At 32.6% G+C, this 26,504-nt stretch overlaps 1 protein-coding gene across 1 annotated transcript in view; it reads right to left on the minus strand.

Annotated features, from left to right (window-relative positions):
• Positions 1 to 26,504, minus strand: part of LOC132750012 (trichohyalin-like) — a 157,478-nt gene that overhangs the window by 74,470 nt on the left and 56,504 nt on the right. Inside the window, exons 14-15 of the mRNA XM_060739962.1 lie at positions 5,330 to 5,513; positions 4,551 to 4,628 (exon numbers count right to left, since the gene is read on the minus strand). Of these exons, the coding sequence (XP_060595945.1) occupies positions 4,551 to 4,628; positions 5,330 to 5,513 (262 nt within the window). The remainder of the gene's footprint in view (positions 1 to 4,550; positions 4,629 to 5,329; positions 5,514 to 26,504) is intronic.

Here is a 26,504-nt window from a genome sequence, read left to right on the forward strand (position 1 = left end):
ATGGTGGAACATTGTTGAGCATTTTGGAACATTGTTGGGAATTGTGGAACATGGTGCAACATAGTGGAATATGGTGGAACATTGTTGAGCATGTGGAATATTTTGGAGTGACTACACAATGCTCATCATATCTTTCAAACTTGAGGGAACTTTCAGTGGTGGAATTAATATAAACACAATATTTTAAAATCCATATGAAGTACTAAAAACAATTCTCAGACACTTCAACTTCGAGGCAAGTAGTCACAAGTATTGGAAATATAGAAACATGTCAATACTGTATCAATTTGAAAACAGTCTGAAAATTTTATCAATGCAATTTTCATCTTATTGAGAATAAATAGCACGAAATTAAACATAGACTTAGATTTTAAATAAAGGATATATGTATGATGTAAAAACAAATTCTGATGTGTCATATGATGTCTGTTATAAAGTCAATTAACTTTATGATGTCAAGTGAATAACATCTCTTATGGATATTCTTCAACATATCCCAATTAACTTTCTTTTGTGTAAGCATTCTAGATGAGAACAGTGCAAAATTATCAAACAATATGCTCAAAGTTCTTTGCATCTTGAGTATGCATTTTAATGTTCCAATTCCAAGACATACAATGAAAATATATTTTGGGGAGAGTACAATATAAATTGCTATCGGATTTGATAATGCCTGCAAAATTGTGACTGCTTTTATTTACTCGATTTCATCAGCTGATATATGAATTGAGTGTAGGACAAAAGCCCTCCCATCAAAAAGTGACAAGGTGGACAAAAGCCCTCCCGTGAAAATAACAGGGTGGACATAAGCCCTCCCCCTGTAAAAATGACTTGGCGGACAAAAGCCCTCCTGTGAAAATAATAGGGCGGACAAAAGCCATCCCGCAGCAAATACATATATGTAAGTTGAATAGTTAATATTTTCATTTCAATGCACTCAACATATTAAATTTGTAATCATGGATATTTTTGTTTTCCATTGGCGTAAGCGTGTTTGCATGAGCTTCAGCGCATTCCTGACTGGCATCTGAATAATTAGTGCTAAACTCTGTAAATGCATATTTATTCACGAAGATATGAACGATTGCTTCTATGTAAAGTTAAGATTAATAGAGAATAAATGATGAAAAGAAGTTAAAATGATCTAACTTGAAAAGTTAAAGACATATATAATGTGCCTTGTCATGAGTCAATTACTGTTAAAATTTACTTTGTTTTTAACGGCATTCGTGTAAAAAGTTACCTTGTTAAACATTTCTGGAAGGTATATTCAGATTAAAAGGTGGCTCTAGCTCATATAAATACTTAGGCCAATTGAAAACAGCAACAAATATATATGTAATAATTTCAATGTTGAGTGCATTGAAAAAACACAGGTATTCAACATACATATTTATTTTTGTTACGGGAGGGCTTTTGTCCGCCTTGTCAATTTCACGGGAGGGCTTTTGTCCCCCCAGTCATTTTAATGGGAGGGCTTTTGTCCGCCCTGTCATTTTCACGGAAGGGCTCTTGTCCGCCTTGTCATTTTCATGGGAGGGCTTTTGTCGCCATGTCATTTTTTGACGGGAGGGCTTTTGTCCGGAGGGCTTTTGTCCGTTTACCATATGGAATATTTTACTTGAAGTTATATTTGACATGATTGTGACTGCATTCACGTACATAATGTCATGTTTTAGATAATTGTGACTGCATTCATTTACATAATGTCATATTTAAGATAATTGTGACTACATTCACTTACATAATGTCATGTTTTAGATCATTCTGACTACATTCATTTACATAATGTCATGTTTTAGATAATTTTGACTGCATTCATTTACATAATGTCATGTTTTAGATAATTCTGACTGCATTCATTTACATAATGTCATATTTAAGATAATTGTGACTACATTCACTTACATAATGTCATGTTTTAGATAATTCTGACTGCATTCATTTACATAATGTCATGTTAAGATAATTAAGATTATTGTGACTGCATTCATTTACATAATGTCATGTTAAAGATAATTAAAATTATTGTGACTGCATTTATTTACATAATACCATGTTTAAGATAATTCAGATAATTGTGACTGCATACATTTACATAATGTCATGTTAAAGATAATTAAGATAATTGTGACTGCATTCAATTACATAGTGTCATGTTTAAGATAATTCAGATAATTGTGACTGCATACATTTACATAATGTCATGTTTAAGATCATTAAGATAATTGTGACTGCATTCATTTACATAAAGTCATGTTAAAGATAATTAAGATAATTTTGACTACATTCACTTACATAATGTCATGTTTTAGATAATTGTGACTGCATTCATTTACATAATGTCATGTTTAAGATAATTAAGATAATTGTGACTGCATTTATTTACATAATGTCATGTTTAAGATAATTCAGATAATTGTGACTGCATACATTTACATAATGTCATGTTAAAGATAATTAAGATAATTGTGACTGCATTCATTTACATAATGTCATGTTTAAGATAATTAAGATTAATGTGACTGCATTCATTTACATAGTGTCATGTTTAAGATAATTAAGATTAATGTGACTGCATTCATTTACATAATGTCATGTTTAAGATAATTAAGATAATTGTGACTGCATACATTTACATAATGTCATGTTTAAGATAATTCAGATAATTGTGACTGCATACATTTACATAATGTCATGTCAATTTTCCTTTCTTTAAATATTGAGCATACTCGGCAGTACTTCAGTTGATCTAGTACCTTTGTTTCATTCATTTTGTTGAACTAAGTTGAAGCAACTTATCATTACAGAATTATCAATATTCCATTCAACAAGATAAAAGTAATTACAATAGTTTGCTATGGAAATCAGTAATGTCATTCAATGAAGTTTGCTATTTTAAACTAGTGCACCTAAAAAAATTACTTAATACTCATTAATGGAATGAAAATCCAATAAAGGACAGTAATATCTATTAACTCTTATTCTGCAAGAACAGTTTGCTACCAGTATAGATCAATGCTAGCCTGTACATCAGTGAAGTCTGACTAGACTCTTTACTGTTTGGCGCCCTCTTTTAGTACATTGTTTTGTTTTGTTGTTTTTTTTACATCTAAAACCCTTTAACATTGAATGAACTGTGCTTAATTCTAAGCTGGGCAAATCCATTAAACAAATTCCGCAGGTCAAAAGTTAATTCTTGACAGCTGCAATAATGACCTGTCTATGTCAAAACTTGGTCAGTGACATACAATTATGACCCTCCAATTATGACCCTAAGTGCATGTGTAAAGTTTCAAGTAAATATCTTTGAAGACCTTTAACCTTTAACCAAAATTTCTAAGTTTCAAAGGGGCAAATAATTCTGCAAATATTGCAGGCAGAGTTATGCAATTTTGCAAACTGATGTAGATTGTTACTATAAAAAAGTATTTTAAATTTCAATTGAATATCTCAAGCAATAATTGAGATATTTGACATTACAAAAAAACTTTTACCAAAATTTCTAAGTTCCAAAGGGGCATAATTCTGTCAATATTGAAGGTAGAGTTATCCAACTCGCCAATCTGATGTACCTTGTTACTATAAATAAGTATTGTAAGTTTCAACTGAATATCTCAAGCAATAATTGAGATATTTGACTTTACAAAAAACTTTAACCAAAATTTCTAAGTTAAAAAGGGGCATAATTCTGTCAATATTGTAGGCAGAGTTATCCAACTTGTCAATCTGATGTACTTTGTTACTATAAATAAGTATTGTAAGTTTCAATTGAATATCTCAAGTAATAATTGAGATATTTGACTTTACAAAAAACTTTAACCAACGCAGACGCCGACGCGGACGCTGACGCCGACGCCGGGGCGACTACAATAGCTCTCATATTCTTCGAATAGTCGAGCTAACAAAAAATCACTATTCTTGGGTGCAGGAATTTTCTTACGCTGAATTCTTGTATTGTGTTTTGAATTTGGAACACTGTCCATACAAAGGTTAAGGGATTTCAATATCAAAAAACAAAAACTAAGCTACCAACAATATAGACCCTGGTTAGACTGCACATATGTGCAGACTGACTTGGCTCTATGAAGGCAACAAAGGATAACAACATTTAGTCCTAGTAGGGTAATGAGTAAGGTCAAAACTTGATATTAGTCTATAAAACTTCATGAAAAATGTCTGTGTACTTGTTACTGGCTTACAATTATGGCCCTTAGGACAAATGTTGAATCTTTAGTGAATACCATGAGCTGTTGTTGAGAGGGCTTAGACTTGCTTATAAAAACTTCAAAATTCAGTAAAGTTTATAATTCAGTAAAGATTCATTGCAGAATAATTGTTCTTGGGAATAGAAATATAGTAAAGATCCACAGGACTTGTGCATAATGTTAAATTTCAAGCAAATTCCTACTACGATAAATGGAAATTACAGATTTAAAAAGCTTGCAAGTAAAACATTCACCAAATGTCATGCCAACTATGATCTTTATGCTTAGGTTAAAGAAACACAGCTGAACACAAGGCTCTACTAGATAAGAAAAACAACCTACCTTTTCTTCATCTGACAGACTTTTACCACCACCAACACCACCATTTATGTTTGGTCTGTCCCCTTTGTCATATAAAGTCTAGAACATGAACAAACATGAGTTCATATAAACAATGAAAATGTATGGAAAACTTATGCATTCTGCTTTTCTTAGTCCAAATATTCAAAATTTGTTTTTTTTTAACAAGAAAAATATATTTTCAGAAAAATTTATAACAATCCACTTTGTCTCATTTTTTCCCTATTAAAATTAATACAGTAGTTTTAGCTTTGAAAAAAAATGCTTTACCTCTATTTTAACAATAAGAATGTTATTTATATATAATACTTATGGAGAACACTTTGTTTCTGAAATAATTAAATAACAGAAAGATGAGATTCTAAACTTAACATCTGTCATATGTAGTGGTTCCGATCGGAATATTCGTAACAAGGGGACCTGCCCATTTGGCGGTAATGAGGTAAGCCCAAACACATGTCAGATATTTTTTCTTGCATATTCTACCATATTCTATTATATTTTTAACTCTTTTCCTAGATAAAACAATTATACATGAAAATTTATGTCATTACACCCGTAACTATTTTGTCACATTAAGCGCATGAAATTATAACTTTATTCATATTGGTAAAATATCGTCATCCTGAGTGTGCCATTGTACAACACGCGACTTATCTAGCACACACCCCATGCTAGATGAAATTTCCAGCATGGGTTAAACTAACGGAAACGATACTCTGATAATTGCATGAAAAACATAAGTATTCACACAAACAAACCTTTGGTGACTGAGTGAGGGTAAGATATGTGCGTGTTGGAGAGCGTTCACGTCCTGGCGACATTGACTTTGCTCTGCGTTCACGTTCCATCTCACGTCGTATTTTGTCCGACTCTCTCGCAATCTGTCTACGCGTCTCTGCATCTGTGCCCTCGTCTTGTACAACTGGTGTACTCCTAGGACTTCTGTTAACATACAGAAACAAACACGATAAATCTTAAGTTTTACTCAATAAGATAATTATAAAGATACTAAGTAAAAAAATTTAAATTTGAATTTTTGAAATAAGATACAAATGTATAGAAAATTCTGTTTCAAACGAAAGCTGAATTATCAAACACATTGTAAACTAGGATATGACATGTTTTTTGTTTTTTTTTCAATTTATATTTTTATAATATAGAGGATATTGAATGAGTGAAGGTATAATATTAAATTTATGGGACAATTTAAATAAAATCATATTATGCGAGTCTCTGGCGAACATATAATTGTTTTATTCAACAAGTTCAACAAATTTAGTATTGAATCTACATGAATATACAAATATTATTTCATTTTAAAACGAATTCACTTATTTAAAACAAGAGCCCGGTTTGAGCCGGGTGATGCTCCCCGAATAGGTTTTGGACACAGGAAAGTACACCTCTTGTAGTTTCAGAGTTATGTCCGTGGAAAAAGTTCAAAGTGCAATAATTCCAAAATTAGGCAAGGCAGAGTTACAGTTCTTTGCACTGCACTTCTAATCAATGTGATCTATCAACCTACAAAGTTTCTTGATGATATCTCTTATGACATGGTTCATACCAAATTCTCAAATCAAAATTCAAGGACTTTTCAAGGACTTTTCAAGGTAAAATTGTCATTTTCAAGGCATTTTTTTCCCGATTGATCTTATTTAAAATTATACTTTTACAACCATATCTGTGATATACATTTTTATTGCAATTGATCTTATTTAAAATTATACTTTTACAACCATATCTGTGATATAAAACATGTAAATAAAACATGTGTATTTCAATTTAAGGTTCAAATGACTAGAATTGCAAAACAGTGACTATATTTAGAAAATCAGCACAGTCAGTAGAATATATGAACACCAAAACTGTAACATATAGGTGATTGAGTAAATTCACACAACTCTATCTAGTTTTTCCTTTCTTTTTTGGATTTCTCTTCCAATTTCCTCAACTTCCAGTTTCTTTTCTTTGAAGCCCTTTCTTAGAATGTTTGATTCAGTCACAAATCAATGATTACTAGAAGTGGGTGGGGGTGGTATTGTCATGTTATGCACAGTTTACGTTGTGGATTGGGATGGCATAATGTTATTATTTGTATCAGATCTACTGCAATTTTCAGTTTTGACATTTATAGTTCCTTCCTGTCTGACAAATGCAAGGCCACACTTCGTCAATGACGACTTGATGTCTAGATTTTTTCACAGACGCTTTGGGTTTGGAGCTCAAAACGCCTTTAAAATCCAAATAAAATGCATATTTGTCAATCCCAGGACATGTACTGATCATATATATCGAAAAATCTTAATATATGCCGTTTTGAAAAAAAATCATATTTCAACATCTATAATAATACACAAGATAAAAATGTTCGCCGGAAAAAATCCGCACCCGCACCAGACGGCTATGAACGAAGCTATCCGATTATGTGGTTCCCAAACTTAAAAGCGCTGCGCATTTTGCACACGGCAAAACAATAGCTTCGTTCATAGCCGTCTGGTCCATTGAATTTATCGAAAGTTTTTGTCGTTGAAAAAAAACGGCGAGAATATTGATGTTTATTTCGGCTGTTGCGTTGTTTATATTACCGTTGAAGTTTATAATTGACCATCATCGTGAAGAATTATATCTTCTGTGTCGATGGACCAAAGGATTATGTGAAAATATTGGAAATTGATTAAAATAAATGGTGATTATGACGGTAGGGGTGCGGATTTTTTCCGGCGAACATTTTTATCTTGTGTATTATTATAGATGTTGAAATATGATTTTTTTTCAAAACGGCATATATTAAGATTTTTCGATATATATGTTCAGTACATGTCCTGGGATTGACAAATATGCATTTTATTTGGATTTTAAAGGCGTTTTGAGCTCCAAACCCCAAGCGTCTGTGGATTTTTTAGGTGCTTTGCACCCCTCGCATGAGATGTTAATGCACTCTCTCCCATTTGCGACAAATCGATGGTTTTCATACACATGGTACATTGTGCTTTTCGTGGGTCTTGTATAACTTGTTTTACCCAACTGTATTGTTTGAGCTGAAACGTACATTTCTTAGTGTATTTTCCCATTTTTTACTTCGCAATGGAAGCTGACATTTTGTACACAATTTGCTATGACGTCATACACAAGTGCTTGTTAAAATCCGTGCCAAAACCGTAACGCTGGCTAAACACTACTAAAACAGGCGATCCAAAATGGGCGCACTCGATCGGGCTGCCTTCGTTCACATGTCCGATTTGTAGCGGAAAATTTGCCTGACCTTTACAGCGACAGGTTTTATACCCTTTTGGATTTTCAAGGCATTTTACCGAAATTCAAGGGGGTTTACTGAAATTCAAGGACAATTTTAGTGTTTTTTCAAGGCAACCCTGAATTCAAGGACTTTTCAAGGTTGAAACCAAATTCAAGGACTTTTCAAGGCCCGTGCGAACCATGTATGATTTCCGGGTAATGTCCTGGACAATTCAAAAAGTAAAAATAAACAAAGGGCAATAACTCCAGAATTAGGCAAGGTAGAGTTATGATTCTTGTGCACTGCACATCTACCCATTGAGATTTATCTACCTACAAAGTTTCATGTTGATATCTCTTATAGTTTTACAGCTATGTCCTGGACAAGATTTTTCTAAAAGGGGAGATTATTCAAAAATAAGGCTTAACAAAGTTATGGTTCTTTTGCACTGCACCTCTTCTCAACGAGATCTATCTACCTACAATGTTTCATGTTGATATCTCCTATAGTTTTAGAGTTATGCACCGGACAAGATTTTTCTATAAGGGGAGATAATTCAAAAACCAGGCAAAATAGAGTTATGGTTCTTTGACACTGCACTCCCCCTCAATGCCCTCTACCACTGTATGAAGTTTCAACAAATTATCTCAAGGTTTTCAAGTTATGTTCCGGACAAAGTTCAAAGTATTAAAATTAACAAAGGGCAATAACTCCAAAATTAGGATGAAAAGAGTTATTGTTCTTATGCACTGCACATCTACCCATTGAGATCTATTCACCTACAAAGTTTCATGTTGATATCTCCTATAGTTTTAGAGTTATGCACCGGACAAGATTTTTCTATAAGGGGAGATAATTCAAAAACCAGGCAAAATAGAGTTATGGTTCTTTGACACTGCACTCCCCCTCAATGCCCTCTACCACTGTATGAAGTTTCAACAAATTATCTCCAAGGGTTTTCAAGTTATGTTCCGGACAAAGTTCAAAGTATTAAAATTAACAAAGGGCAATAACTCCAAAATTAGGATGAAAAGAGTTATGGTTCTTATGCACTGCACATCTACCCATTGAGATCTATTCACCTACAAAGTTTCATGTTGATATCTCTTATAGTTTTAGAGATATGCCCCGGACAAGATTTTTCTGTAAGGGGAGATAATTAAAAAACCAGGCAAAATAGAGTTATGGTTCTTTGACACTGCACTCCCCCTCCATGCCCTCTACCACTGTATGAAGTTTCAACAAATTATCTCCAAGGGTTTTCAAGTTATGTTCCGGACAAAGTTCAAGGTGATATAATGAACAAAGGCAAATAACTCCGAAATTTGGTAAAAAGAGTTATGGTTCTTATGCACTGCACATCTACCCGTTGAGATCTATTTGCCTATAAAGTTTCAAGTTGATATCTCTTATACTTTTGGAGTTATGTCCCCGAAAAGATTTTTCTAAAAGGGGAGATAAATTAAAAAACCAGGCAAAATAGAGTTATGGTTCTTTGACACTGCACTCCCCCTCCATGCCCTCTACCACTGTATGAAGTTTCAACAAATTATCTCCAAGGGTTTTCAAGTTATACTCCGGACAAGACAACGGACGGACAGACGGACGGACGGACAGACGGACAGACGGACAGACGGACAAGGCGCCGACTATATGCTCCCCCGAAATTTTTCGGGGAGCATAAAAACAATTAATTGGTTTGATTTATACAGAATTTACTTTAGTTTGATTGTGTAGGAAGCTGTAAGTTTGAATCTGTTCCTGGAACCAACCAGTACTGAGCAATGAGGCCATCCTTAAAAATATGTTTGTTTGCAGTAACCCGACCCAGAATTTTCAAGGTGGGTAGGTAGGTCGATTTTTTTTTTTTTTTTTTTTTTTTTTTTTATTGAACTGTACTCCCAAAAAAACATTGAATTTCAAAAATGCAGGACAATATATGCTTTGATAATCTGGTAACAATTAATAAATTGATAACTGAATTCTAATTTAATAAGAACTACATTTTATTTCTACTATCAACCTTTAAAAGAACGAAAACAAAGCACAAGGCAAAATTTTCTGATTCAAAAAAAAAAATTTTTTTTATCCAGACCATGAAAAAAAAAATTGAGTAGGGGCAAATTTTGTGAGTCGGTCTCGTTACTGCAAACAAACATTTTTTTAAGGATGGCCTGAGTGTAAAGTTTTTTGCTCAAGAAAACGACGACTTGCCACTGACTGGGTATGAACCCTAGCGGCTAGCGATCATTATATTACTAGTCTGACGCGTTAACCACTCGGCCATGCCGCCAATTAATTAAATATCAATCAATCAATCATTATGAGTGATATCAAGCAAGTTTGCTCCATCAATGTAAAGTAAAACTTAAAATACTTATCTTATATCATGATAACTGGAGACATGTTGATTTTTTGTGTCATTAAATATTAGAATTCATAGTTAACATTTTATTATTGCTGAAAAATTGTTGTGTAACTTAATACAAAGTTTTGACATTGACTATTTAACTATATTATATGATCATTTGTTTATACGTTATGTGCATGCATGGGCATACCACAGGTGGCAATATTGTGTTGAATTATTTTTTTTCAGGGTTGCAATAAGGGTCCAGGGGCAGGGTGGGGTGAGGTGTCCAAACACTGATACTGCCACCTGTGGGGCATACTGCCTGGATGTATTCTGAAATAAACTCTAACTTGTATATCAAAAGCAGCAATGAGTGATGACATTTAACATTTTACTGACATTATATCTAATATTATTAATCTATTATTTAAATGTGTACATACCAAACAATTATTAACACATTATAATGTTACACTGACTGCAGTTATACCTAGCTGTAGTACCATTCCTACCTTAAATTTCTAATCTTAAAGCATAACAAAATTCTGTTTGTCCTTGCAATTAAGCTACCCTATTACTTACTTAAAGCTACATGGTTCTTCTTTCACTAACCTAATTACATAATAATAATAATAATAATCATCATCAATATTATAATCAAAAACAAAATAATTTGAGATATTATCACAAATCCAACTGATAATGTTCACAAATAAAACTCCTAATGTTCACAAATGTACTGATAATATTCACAATGAATCTGATATATAATATCAAATTAACTGATAATGTTAACAATTAAAACTGATAATGTTCACAAATAAACTGATAATGTTCACAAATGAACTGATAATGTTCACAAATGAACTAATAATGTTCACAAATGAACTGATAATGTTCACAAATGAACTGATAATGATCACAAACGAACTGATAATGTTCACAAATAGACTGATAATGTTCACAAATGAACTGATAATGTTGAGAAATAAACTGATAATGTTCAGAAATGAACTGATAATGATCACAAATAAACTGATAATGTTCACTTGTAAATGAACTGATAATGTTCAGAAATGAACTTTGTTTGCTTTATATTTTCAAAAGCCATAAATCTTTCTCTCACATGATAATTCAAGGGCCATTACCCTTTCTTTGGCATAAAAAGTCTATGGCTATAGCTCTTTTTTTGAATAACAAGTCAAAAAGGCCATAACTCATTTTTAATAACATATCAAAGGTCATAACTCTTTCTTACGCATAACATGTCGAAAGATTATATAACTTTAATTTTAGCATAGTTATTCTAGGGTCATAACCATTTAACATAACAAGTCAAGGGCCATAACTCTTTCTTAAGCATAATAACTGAAATGCCATATTCTTTCTTTTTAGAATAATAATTTAAGGGCTTAAACTCTTCTTTAGCATAACAAGTCAAAGGCCACAACTCATTTTAAGCATAACAAATTAAAGGTCATATCTCTTTTTTTAACATAACAAATTTATAACACTTCTTTGGCATAACCAGTCAAAGGCTAAAACTCTTAAGGTTAACAAGTCAAAATCCATAAATATTCTTTACCATAATACAAGCCAAAGGCATAAGCATAATAATTCAAACGTAAAAAACTCTTTCTTAAGCGTGATAAGTCAAGGTACATAACTTTTTCTTTAGCATAACAAGTCAAAGGCTAAAATTCTTTCTTTAGCATAATAAATCAAAGGTCAAAAACTTTCTTTAGCATAATAAGTCAAGGGCCACAACCCTTTCTTAAGCATAACAAGTCAAAGGCCATAAATATTCTATAGCATAACAGGTAAAAAGTAATAACTGTCATTAGCATAATAAGTCAAGCATTATAAAGTTTATTACAAAATAAAAACTGTCATAAGGTGATTGAATTTCAGAAGGTCATGACCTTAAAATTAAAGTTTAACTAGAAATGTGTCCATAGGACACGGGTGCCCCCACCGCGCTACTGTTATGTCAATCTTATGACTCTAGGTCAAATATTTTTTGAAAACTAAAAATCTTTTACTAAGTAAAGGGCAAGAAGTGTCTTTACAAATACTGAATAAAGCCACAAGCAAACCCAAAGGTGCATTAGTACACATGCTGACCAACATTCTTGTTAACTTTCAGGCCTACAAGTGAAATACTTTTTGAGCTACATGTATGCATGAACAAGTTGAAAATAGCAAATTTATACTACTATAAGTCAAGGGCAATAACTCTAAAAATACAAAATAAAGCCAGACAAAAATACCCAGGTGCACAACTACACATGCTGATCAATATTCCTGTAAAGTGTCATGACTCTATGTCAAATCCTTTTTGAGTTACATGCGACACAAGTTTAAAAATTGCAAAATTTTACTAAGTCAAGGGCAATAACTCTAAAAATACTAAAAATATCCAGACGAAAATACCCAGGTGCACAACTACAAATGCTGATCAACATTCCTGTAAAGTTTCATGACTCTAGGTCAAATCCTTTTTGAATTACATGCAACACAAGTTGAAAATTGCAAATTTTACTAAGTCAAGGGCAATACTAAGTCAAGGGCAATAACTCTTAAAAAACTAAAAATATCCAGACAAAAATACCCAGGTGCACAACTTCACATGCTGATCAACAGTCCTATAAAGTTTTATGACTCTAGGTCAAATTCTTTTTGAGTTACATGCGACACAAAAGAGAACGGGCGGACGGACGGCCGGAAGGACGGACGGACAAGGGTAAATCTAAATGCCCGCCACTAAAGTGGGGGCACAAAAACCAAAAGTGAATCCTCATCTCAAGGATGCTGTTGAAGACTTTTGTTTGAAGTTCAGGATTACCAAGCACTGAACTTTAATATAGATAACTGTTGAGTTTATAATTTCAGCGAAAATCTTCATCAATCAGACTAAAGTTCAGATCTACTTATTCCTTTTTTTAGATCTGATGTTTCACCTTTTTTATAATTCTGATTTCCCGATAAAGCAATTTTAGCCATGCGATCAAGCCTGTTTTAACATAGGCAAATTAGAAGAAGTATCAAAATACATTATCCTTGGAAGTTAAACAACTTGTTGATTTTTGTTGGAAAAAAAATGTTTGAAGTAAATTTTAACAAATTACATTGTAACTTGAAATAATAGAGTTAATTTTTAATGGCCAAGATTGTTTTGCCAGTTTACCTGTCGGCTATATATATGGACAACACCATGTTTGTTCTCGAAATCGTGAAAGTTACCTACTCAGTCTTGGTTTTCCCAGGGTTAAAATTAGAAACCACATCGCTTTCAAAAGTATGAAAGCTTGCGGATGATTGGCTGTTATTTCGTAATTTATGGTCAGATCTAAAAGCGGAGCGTTAATTAGAGCAGATTTTAATCAGATCGTAATCTTTATATAATAACTTTATTTACTTTTAAAGGAATAAATAAACAAGCAATATAACATTCATTTTATTCAAACTTCATATTACCAGTATTTAACAAAAACCTGCAGAATATTTCTTCAACAATTTCTAAAAAATACATTTAGCATTTTACATAATATCAAATAAAAACAACAACAACAACAACAAACTTTTAAGTTATATATAGTCATGTATAACATGATTCCAAAAAATAACTTAAAAAAGGCACTAAACATCTGTTCACAAACAGCAATATATCACTACATTTAAGAATTGGCTTTTACTATTCATCAAAAGTTATTATCAGGAACTTGGCATTAATGCGGTTTTTTTTTGAAGCCTGATACAAATAATTTTTTTATAGTTTAAGCTTCACAGTGTACTACAGTGCACAATAGATTTGTTAACCTGTTTCACCTTTTTTCAAAGGTGTAACTGTTAAAGTTAATTTGTACACACCCACCAGCTGCGAAAACCCAAAATATAACATATTCTAAATTCCAGAGTATGTCTACTGAAATTAACATCATATACACAATGTACTTTGATACATTAAATGATTTACTGATTAAATTAGTATTGGCAAGTTCAGGAACAAAAATTTGAGTTATGCTTATATTTTTCTTTAGCTAAAACATGACATTACTATGTAAACTAAAACTAGAGCTGTTCATAAGACAGCACGGATAAATATTCTCAGAGCTCAACTGTAACAAAAGAGGCAATACTAAGTGAAAAAGTAACTGAAAGAAGAGAAATTCAATTTTCAGCTTAAGTGACTTTAACCCAGTATCTACAAAGACAGAGGACATAAAAAATATTTGAAGGTCAAACCTATGGAGGTCAAATGTATGAAGCAAAGCTTTGAAGGTCAAACATTTAAAGGTCAAACATTTGAAGGTCAAATGAGCAACTATCTATAATAACTATCTATAATAACTTTGTATAAGCACCAGGGAACAAAGCTATAGAGATTTTGCTGAATTTTTTAAATGAACTTTTCCAGTCTCCATTTTTGAACTGTCCATTATCAATGAAAATTTGAAGTTGGTCAGTAGACAATATAAAGCCTGGCCCTATACTGATTGAAAAGGGCTAACCATGTTTGCTTCCAGCAGGATAAGGTTGCCCATATCAAATAAATAACATAATTATATGGAACTAGAAATGTGTCCATTAGGACACGGGTGCCCCCACCGCGCCACTGTTCTGTCAATCTTTTTACTAAGTCAAGGGAAATAACTCTACAAATACTGGATAAATCCACAAGCGAAACCCCAGGTGCAAATCTAAAATATGCTGAGCAACCTGCCCATAAGGTTTAATGACTATGTCAAATTCTTTTTGAGAAACTTGCGACACAAGTTGAAAATTGCAAAAATTTTCTAAGTGAAGGGCAATAACTCTAAAAATACTACATAAATCCAGTCGAAAATACCTGGTGCACATGCTGATCAATATTCCTGTAAAGTTACATGACTCTAGGTCAAATACTTTTTGAGTTACGTGCGACACAAGTTGAAAATTGCAAAATTTTACTAAGTCAAGGGCAATAACTCTAAAAATACTAAGAATATCCACACGAAAATACCCAGGTGCACAACTACACATGCTGATCAACATTCCTGTAAAGTTTCATGACTCTAGGTCAAATACTTTTTGAGTTACGTGCGACACAAAAGTGAACGGACGGACGGAAGTACCAACTTTTGATGTTTATGAGGCAAATCAGCTCATAAACACTACCTGGACCAAGGTCCATAAGCAAAATAAGCTCATAAAAACAAAAAAATAGCTCTTAATTTGAATTTTATGAGTTTTTGTTCTTTATTTAACTACGGAATGAAGCTCATAATAATCAAATGTTTGCTCGGACGGACAGATGGACGAACGGATGGACGGACAAGGGTAAATCTAAATGCCCGCCACTAACATGGGGGCACAAAAAGAAAGAAAACGTAGGACCCAATTTCTTAGAGCTATATCCACCCAAATTTTTCAATAAGATTTTTTAATAAAACACATAACTATTCATTATATATTTCTTATTTATCACAAGTTACTAAATTTTCTGAACAGGGTCTTGGTCCCATGATTCCTGAGCGATATTACAGTCACAGAATTCAAATCATTTTCCACTCAAAAATATGGGTTCGATCAATGACATAATTATATAATATTTTATTTTGACATATGAATAAGCAGTATAATAATCTATAGCTATCATATTGAAAGTTTGTGGTTGCCTGAAATAATGCATGTAGGGCAAATTGAGGTCTGCTTCCATCAGTCAGGCTGTAAAAACTAACATTTTGACCTTTACAATAATTGAGTAAGACTTTACCTTTTTCTAAAAAATCATATCATAATACTAAATTACTAACATTGACTACCAGAAATTATAACAGCAGAGATATAACAAACAAGTATTTTATAGTTAAAATATGAACAATAAACATAAAATTTCAAAAGAATTATAAAATTTAACTTAATAGTTACATTATTTTGACTCATTTCATTACTTAGGGTAATGTTCGAAACAATGAATAAATATTTGAGCCACGCCATGACAAAACCAACATAATGCGTTTGCGACCAGCATGGATTCAGACCAGCCTGTGTCTCCACACAGTCTAATCAAGATCCATGCTGTTCGCTTACAAACCCTTTAACAAGTAGAGAAACTGATAGGGAACAGCATGGATCTTGATCAGACTGCGTGGATGCTCAGACTGGTCTGGATCCATGCTGGTTGCAAACGCACTTATATGATGTTGGTTTTGTTGTGACGAGGCTCAAATATATAATTTCTGATTTCCTAGTGGTACTTTAAATATTCGGGAAATAAAGATACTATTTTCTAGTGATATCAAGCTTAAAGAGCATTTAAGTGCACCACATGCAGTGGGTAATGCTTTTCCGTAATAATTTTAAGTTAAAAAGGGGCATAACTCCAAAAACATTGCTTACAGAATTATGCCCCTTGTCTAATAATTGCACATTGTCATAAAAAGTATTGAGAATTCCAAGTTTGATTGCTTCAGAAATGTTTGTATAATGGGCTACGTTAAAGTTTTTGCATGGCAACAATGACGCCAGACTGACAACAACAACAACACATAAAATTATATCATGATAATAAAAGCTTGACTTTTTTTTTTTAAATAGACAAGCTAATCGATCTTGCATTGTGTCTTTAACTTGCCTAAATCAATTGGGGAATAAAATTGTTGAATTATTTGGTTAAAGAAAAAGAATGAATCATTTTAACAAGACTTATAATAATTTAATTATTTTATACAGTAAATCAGTTCTTATTATAAAGTCAATTCCTTAAAATGTGGGGAGCTTATGAAATAATCTACTCTATAATAACTTTTTCCAGTATCATTAAAATATTCAAACAATGTAGAAATGTGTGTAAATGTTGTTTCAAAACATATAACCCAGGGTAGCTTTAATATTAGCTATGTTAAAAAATACTTCCTTAGTAATGTGGCAGTTTCTTGTTTTTGTAAGCATTCAAGTGCTTTAAAACATGTAAAACAACCTTATTTATGAAGCTGTAATGTGTTTTTAAACCCTTACCACACTAAATAATCTTAAATGGACGTGTCCATCTTTTATTCTGGACAAAACCATTCATCATTTTAGGGATTTTCTTTTTAATATGTACTGATTGAATCAAGCAAAACAGTAGACTGTGTTGCATGGGTATATTTGGTGGCCCCTGCCCACAGTAATAATTAACAAGTCAAAATCTATAACTCTTCTTTAGTATAACAAGTCAAAGGCTAAAATTCTTTTTTTTAGCACAATAATTAAAAGGTTTAAAACATCTTTCTTTAGCATAATAATTAAGTCAAGGGCCATAAATAGCAACCCTTAAACAACATGTAATAGTCTGAACCTTCATCATATAGTGGTTACATTTTTGTGAGATAATTCATAATGCACAGAACATCTAATATATTTATACAAATAGATGTTACCTGGAACTCGGCAAATGTGGGTTTTTCCCAGCTAAATCTGTAGGTGCAAACTATAACTTTTAATGTTACTAAGCTTCACACTGCACAAAAGATAAGTCAACCTGTTTTGCTTATTTTCGAAGCAGTAACTGTAAGAAGTTTGTTCATACCTACAAATTGGCTGGGAGTAAGTGTATTGGTGTCAGACAGTATAATAGTAATTCTATTACATTATAATCAATGTTTACAATCAATAACTTGTGTACCATAGGGAAATGTCAGGTAAACTGCAATTAAAGATGCATTTGTCTATAACAGGTATCATATATTAATATATATGTTAATATAACTACCTGTCTATTACAATGTAATAAAAACAAATTATTTTAACAAATGCAGGTTAAAAAAACTAACTAAAACAGTTCCTTCTTTTATCAAACCCAAAGTGATTAGCCTTTATATACAGCCTGGCCAGCCATAACTGCTTGAACTCAAAAATTGTAGAATAATGCTTATAAGAAAAATATATACATAAAATAAAGACTTAAACTTGAAACCTGATACTTTTCAGATCAAATATTAATACACTTATAGCTATAAATTATACTAAAGTTAGTAATGATTTCAACTGATAATGAATGTCACATTACTGATAACAACAAGTTTGCAACCTTGGGTGGAAAATTTGTAATAATAATCAGCCTGCTTAAAGGGTATGACTGTCTATATATCTTAAGAAATATTTTTATAAAATTTAACAACAGTAAAATTATATTGGTTCCATTATGATATGGTTGATTCCAACATAGAATGTCCCTGTTATTTAACACACATGAATAATGTACATAAACAGAATAAAATGTTCCGGTGAATAAAATATTATTTTGCTATTTTAAGTAGGTTTTTATTCTGTTTTTCAATGACTTTTTTGTGCATGCACCACTAGTTTTAAGGCAATTAATAACCATATTTAATTCATAGAAGCATTTTGGCAGTATAATCTTTTTTAAAAATCCAAACAATAATTTAAAATTTGTATCAGATATAAAGCTTTATACACTCTAACATGAGCACATAATTATAACAAATGTTCACAATATATGACATCACATCTTTAATTACATCATCAAAAAAAGCTAACTGAAAAATGAAAGTGTGTTTTTAGTACAGATGACTGATTTTATATTGCAATATGAAATCAGTGAATGCACTCTTTTATGGAAATGCAAGAGACCAGTTTGATAGATTTACTGAGAATTAATACAACCCTGTGACTATCAATAGAAAATATGAAGAAGGCCTTCCTTCCAGAAACAGGATTTTTTAAACAACCATTTACAAATAAAAGATCTGTAAAAATGTGTATTAAAACCATTAATATTATAATAATACATGCCAGAGATTGGCCGGCAAATGATAATCATCCCTTTGGGCCATTATTCATTTACCGAGCTGATTATCACTTTTTGGGCTTAATAATTTCCGTGATTATAACCCTAATAGTCCTAAATTTTGAAAACTGAATGGTCCTACTTAGAATCTCAAAATCAAAATGCTTAAATTAAGCTGCCAACAGTACAGATCCTGGCCTGAATCACAGGCGTTCGGCACATTTGCAGTGCAAATAATGGTCAAATTATCATGAAATAACCTCCCCTTGATCATCAAGAATAAAATTACTATCCAGCAGTTGTTTACTATAAACAATAAATAGTTATAACAGGTGCTGGATAGTAATTTTGTACCTCATGATCAAGGGAAGATTATTTTACGATAATTTGACCATTATAGACAAGGCAAATGTGCCGAACGCCTGTGGCCTTAAAATGCACAGAAATGCAGAGTGACCTGGCTCTATACCAATGACAAAGTCAATATAGCTCCTACCATTCAAAAGATTACATTTCCTTATATTAGTCATTCCTATGCTTAACCTTAAAAACATTCATATACTGGTCCCAACGGTTTTTTTTAAAATAACTATGATTTGTAGATTTTATTTTTACTGACATTTACTAGTACACAACTGTATACGTAAATTTAGGTGACTTTGAGAGGAAAATTGATATAAACATTTTATAATCACTGTTCCGAAAATATCTCCCACTGAAAAACATATTAAAAACAGCGGGAATAAGTAGGTTTTATGAAAAGTTTGCTTAAATAAAGACTTCTAAAACAAATACCACTATACACTGTACATTATAAGCTAAATATAAAAATCCATTCCATTAATAAATTTGAGAAAATAGTCACCAAGTTAATATCTTAGTGAGCAGTTAATTACATGAGTTATCATTTTCAGTCAATCTTTGAATTCTTCTTCTTTCCAACATCTCAGATGTAAACTTTAAAGGTGAACATTTACAACAAAAGTCATGCTCTACAATCTCTGCATGTTCAAATTTACCCGTAGTCTCCAGTGTAACAGAATGTCCGCAATTCCGACAAACATGTGTTTCCAGAAATTCCACTTCCTCGCCATTGATATCATAAGAATCAAGAAGTTTCATTTCTTGATCAAGGTAATTGCCATTTTCATAAATGTTTTCATCTCCAGTCATTTCAATTTCAAAATGAGCAGGAATGTGAGTCTGATCATAAACAGACAAACTGTACAGTTTTTCAATCTTTTCCAAAGTTTTTCTAGTTACTTCATCTTCACCACTGTTTCTGTCTAATACATCAACTTCATGTTTCAAATCATATTTGCCAACAGTATTGGCTTCATCATTACCATGAGAGAGCAGGTCAACATCATCATCTTCGACTTGCTGAAACATATCAAATACTTTTCTTTTTCCATAACCTTTCATAGTATAAGCACTTCCACTGTTTACAAAATGATTGCCTGAAGAAATATGATTTCCATTTCTGTCATCAAAATTGTTTAGATTCTTTTCATGAGCTACAATATTGCCACTTTCTTTACCTTTCTCTTTCATATCTGAAATAAGCTGTTCAATACCATTTTCAGTTGTAACATCTTTCATTTCACTATTGATCATGTCTAAGACATCAGCTTCTGTTAGATCAAACACACCATTTACTTTAGATATGCCATTACTGTCTGCCACACTATTACCATTATTGTCTTTCATACAATTTTCTGACATGGTATCACTGTAAAATTTGACTCTCCCATACACATCATAACATTCCTGTTCTTTGTTATAATTCAATCCAACTTGATACATTACCTTATCACCATCATCTGCTTCATATAAGTCCTGAATTTCAAATTCTGAATCAGGTTCATCAGATTTTTGTATTTCTTCATTGACATCAACATTTTCAAAGCTAGAAATACTTTCAAGCACACTGACATTTTCATTTTTAATAACTTTTCTACTTTCAGAAACATTTCGACTAATGTTGCCATTTTCCCGCAAATTTCTATCATCAAAAGAATGTGCCTTTATATCAGTTCCTTTGTTTTCAGTTATGCTATTTTCAGTATTTTCTTCAAATTTACCAATATCAAATGATTTTGCAAAACCTGTTTTAAGACATCTGTGAAGGATATTTTTTCTTGATCCAATGGTTTCAAAGTCCAGTGACCTATTTGATATTACTTGTGACTTGTCATCATTTGGCCACTCTTCCACTGAGCTTGCCGGTTCATTATCCACTTCATCAACATGATTCCCTATCAAAGCTCTGAATTTCCTTAGAATATTAGCTTTTTTCCCTTTACTTACAACTTTTGTTTCAGTGTTATTTTCTTTTACTAGACTATGCTCTTTCTTTTCATCAATATCATGCATTTTTCTTTCAAATGTGTCCCCTGAATTACCTTGAGCACCATTGTGATTAAACAACTTTGTGAAAAATCCGACATCCATCTGTCTTTTATTTTCTTTTACACTGTCATTGTCAATTTTTTCATCATCTACCTTTAAGTCAAAATTTTTATCTAGCTTCTTGTAACTCAATTGAGAAATTTCATTCAAAGCATGTTTACAGTTTTCTTTATCACCTATGTCTTGTTCAGAAATATCATATCTTAGTTCAAAGAAAATACTACTGGTGTATGTGTCCATCAACTTAACATTTGATTTTTGTTCAAATTCAGGATAAAAAGTATACTCTGTGTGGAATGACCTTGACACATTTTCAGCATTCTTTTCACATTCATCATTATCTAGTTCAACTTCTTCATTCCTAATAACAACCATGTCACTCTCTTCCAAATGATTTTGTATATCATTCTTTTTATAAACATTTTTCATTGAACCATTACCATACCCATTTTGTTCATCCTTCACAAAAATGTCTATTGAATTTTCCTTCAAAACCTCAGTATGTAAACTGTTTTCACTATCTAGTCTTAAATCATCTCTACTTTTATCATCACTTATAGATGATGAGTTTACACTGTAGATATTATCAAACAAAACAGTTTTTCTCTTTCCTTCACTTTCATTTTCATCACTTTCAGTATCTACACTTTGAGAATCCCTGGAAGAATGGTTGCTTTGTTCGATGTTTTCACTATGTCCACCATCATTAAAGCTTACAATACTTGCATTAACATATTCTGATATTTGACTTTCTTGAACAAAATCTATTTCATTTTCAAAACTATTAAATGGCATAGAATTTTCAACTTGGATATCTCTTTGATCTAACTTTTCTTTGTCAGCAACTCCATTCTTGGTACAGGTAGAAACATTTAAGTATGAGGTATGCAAGGATAATGCTTTTGTATTATCTATTATGCATGGTTTAACCTTAAACTCTGGCTCAATGGGCTTCAAACTGAGGGACTTTTCTGATTTAAACACTCCTGAAGCAGCAATGTTTACTGTTTGTATGTTATCAGAAGTATCTACAAAAACTTCTTTAACTGTTCGAAACATTAATTGATCAGAACATGGCTTTACATCATGTCCTTTGCTTACTGAATCTTCACACTGTATCACAGACTCATCTGTGAGAGCAGTCAATTGTTTTTCATCTGTTTGACTGTAACTATCCACCATATTACAAATACTATCATCTGATTCATTTTCAATTTTAGCGACATTCAAAGGCACAGGAAAAGCTATATTTTTCTCATTTATTTCTTGATCATTTAATGTATCTTGACTAGGAGTTGCACTGAGAAGAGAACATTGTATTGATCTGTCATGTGCTAAAACAAACAGTGGATCTTTGGCAAGTTGTGGGATCGATTGCGATAGTTGTTGTAATAATGCTGATACATCTGAAACGGTTATTAATGGTACTAACAAATTATCATCTGCCTGAACTTCATTACTTTTAAAATCAGTCTTTGCCATATCAAATTTCCTTTCTTCTTCAAAAACATTTTCTGAATCAGAAGAGGAGTTTTTACCACATAGTTGATCACATTCATTTAAATGTCTTTTTAATGTAAGGCACTTTGGTGCTTTGAACTTTTTTGATTTCTTTCTCTTATGAGAGTTTTGTTGAGAAGCTGATTCTAGTTTACCTTCGAATAATATTTCCTTTCTAATTCCAGCATGACTTTTACTACTACTGTCTATAGTTCCAGTTGATGTGTGTCTAACATTTTTGTTTTCTGAAGTTTTGGTTTCATCCATATCAAGACTGTCATTTTGATTATCAAGTTTGTGAACTTCTATCACTGTAATAGGTGACATAATGTTTGGCGAAGCAACTGACGATGCTGGGGACAAGTGCCTTTCATCAAGGTCTCCTGTAGAAATGCTTAGGAAATGGCTAGACTTTGGAAGAGCCCAGTCCGCCTGCATCTGTTCAAAATCTTTTAAACTTCTTTCTTTCTTTGAAACTTTTTTGAAAGTTTCATGTGACTTGTTGCTCATGATTTCTGCTATTTCAAGATTGTGTTTACATCCTACAGTGCTGTGAGCATCTTGATTATCAGGATTTGGGGATGCTGGTCGACTCATATGTAACTTCTCTGAATTGGTAGGAGAACAAGTTTCCTCAATAATTCTTGGTAATCCTGACTCGGGCTTTGTTCCCTGAAGTGTTTCATTTAAACATATCTCGTTTTGAGACTTTTTAGAAACAGTGCTTTCATTTTCTCTCTCAGAAACTACTATACTAGGAATACTTATCACTGAGCCTTCATTTTTGCTGCAGTGTTCTTTTTTTGTTTCAATGGGTGAGAAAAATAAAGATGACAAAACACTGTCACTGTCCCTTTTCAGCTTTTCAGGAGGCTCAAAAAAACTTGAGGCACTGCTAGAGGCACTTAATTCAGAAACATTATCAGATGAACTTGCCTGCATTGACCTATTTTCTTCCTCCAAAAAGGACCTTAATTTTGAGGATTTCTTGTTTGGGATATATTCAAAACTTGGAGTTCTTGACCGCCTCCTTTCCTCTTCTTCCTCGGTTAATGTTTCAAGGAAAATTGGTAAAGACTTTTGGTGACTTGAGGCAAACATAGACCTCCTGAAATTCTTCTCTTTGTACTGCACAGGAAATGATGAATGAAGAATTCTTTTTAACTTATCAAAACTATTTTCTTTCTTCAAAGGAAGAGCTCCTACACTAGCTAGCTCAGCACTATCCATATCATCTTCGTTGTCTGCAAAACTGTTTGCCCTGGATCTAATTGATCTCTGTGTACCTGAATTAAATGTATGAGAACGTTGGAGTATTTTTCTCTCTGGCACTCTTGACTGTGGCTGAGGAAATAGTTTTGCTACACCATTAATGTTCTCAATTGAGGACCGATACTGTGGGGTTGTAGCAGCAGATTGTTGTGCACTCACACTCGGAGGTAAATCACTGTCATCAACATAGTACGGGTTGTCATAATATGATGATGCACTTGACATCTGTGGTGAGGCATTCATCATACACCTCATGTATTCCTCTTGCTGTGTCAGCATTGCTTTCTCTATCCAACTTTTCATAAATCTTTCTGGCAAAATTGATCTAGCCTCATCCAGTCCCATACTGTTTAAAAGCTGCTCTGGAGCAGGAATCTGATTAAAATTGTACATCGGATAAGTGTATGGATTTTGCATAGGGGGAGGAGGAATATTCAAGAACAAGTTTGGAGCTGATTTTTGATACCTAATTTTAGAATTTCTCAGTCTCCAGTCATTTTTAAATGATTCAAAATCTTGACTTATGTTATTATCCTCTAACGACATACTACTATTGTTCTGATCCGCAAAACTAGAAGTCATTGATGATATCATTGAGCTACTCGATGACTGTTTGTTCATAACGGGCATTTTACCATTCTTCAATGTCACATATTGTTTCATTAAACCAACAGAAAATATTGATTCTTGCGAACTACTTTTTGTTGACATAGATGAAAGTGTACTTGTGCTATCGTCCGCTTTTGATTTTTCTGTTTTCTTGTTAAAAGTATATTTTGCAAAAGGATAAGCCTCCTCTTCATCTTCTTGTATAATAATGTCACGGTGTTTTCTTTTCTCTTTACTTGTTTTCATACTGTCTTCACCTGACTTTTTGGACAAGTATGGACCTACCGACAAAGCATCACTTAATGATGACCTTCGTCTTGTTGGTCCAACCACTTCAGAATACTGATAATCTTTGAAACAATTATTTGACAGATTCTGATCTCGAAATGAAACTGCCACATCTTCAAACATAGACTCTCCAGTGCTTGTGCATCTTGAAGCACTTGCAGATGTATTTGGTAATTCTGAGCCACTCCATGATGGGAGTGTTGCATTTGAGATTTGGGAAGTCTGCCTTGAAAATCCATTGGCAAAGGCACTGTGCTCTGAGAGGAAATAACTACCATTAACATTTTCACACCTGTTAGTTCTTATGTTGGAATGTTGCCATTTATCTTTTTCACTAGAACTTAAAGATGACTGAGACAATGAGCTAGACTTTGACAGGCTGTCTTCCAGGGAATTTGATTTTGAAACATTAGGGTGGTGCAAGTCAATCCACTGCCTACTGTAACTGTCCGACTGTCCATGCCATCCTGATCTCACTGGATCCCAATTTCCCCAACTTCTGTAAACAGAAAACAAAACAAAATCATGTCATTTTCCTTTGTAAATCACACACATGTCAGAAAATTAAAAAAAAAAAATTATATGAAACTTGCAAAATAACTTCAGGTCAAATTACAAGAACAACATGTTGGCAATATGATGTATATCATATAATAAAGAATAATATAAAGAATAATATAAAGCTCTATACTAGAATGCAAACAAGAGCACCGCTTGGCAATTTACCTTGGAATGCTTATTTGTTTAAAGAATCATATATGCTATTTCAATTAGAGACTCATTCATGTATTTTTTTCTCAAACATGCTTTTTTTACCTAAAATATCCATATGAGAGCAAATGGCAAGATGTTTTTCTGCTTTTTTTCAGTTGTCAAGTTTCCAATAACTGTTTCTCTTATTTGCTAGTGAATATAATCTTATAATCCAAATGTACATGTACATGTTTTTCTGAACTAAAAGTATCTTGATGAGTAAAAAAAATCAAAGAAAAATCACCTTATAGAAGAAAAGAAAACAAGCTTCATAAATATCATACGGACAAGCTATAAAGTGAAAAGTTAATGTGAAAGGTACAAAAAGTGGCAAATAAAAAATTCAGGAATGAATAGACAAATGCAATGAAAGGTAAAAAAAAGTAGATGAAATAGAAACATTCAAAGTAAATAAAGAAAATCATTATGTGGCAAGTACAGATTCTTTAGACAGGCTGTTAACTTCTTAGCTGTCATATTAAGCTCCACGCCTCCAGAGGAGCCAAAATATTTCAAGCTAATCAATTTTGAGAGAAATGTACTAAACTTTTAAGAAAGTTATAAACATTCAAGATCCAAGTTGTAATTTTTATATGTTATGTGCGGTTTAAGACTGATTTTGCAGAATCTTATCACCATATGTCGACTGTGTTACTAAACACGCCAGTAAGGACTGTTTTTGCGTATGTTGACCACATTTCGGTAATTTTTCTTGGATTGTAAGTGTCGATCGATCGA

This window comes from Ruditapes philippinarum, unplaced genomic scaffold (genome assembly GCF_026571515.1).
Source record: "Ruditapes philippinarum isolate M1 unplaced genomic scaffold, ASM2657151v2 ctg330_1_1_1_1, whole genome shotgun sequence".
NCBI classification, from domain to species: Eukaryota; Metazoa; Mollusca; class Bivalvia; order Venerida; family Veneridae; genus Ruditapes; species Ruditapes philippinarum.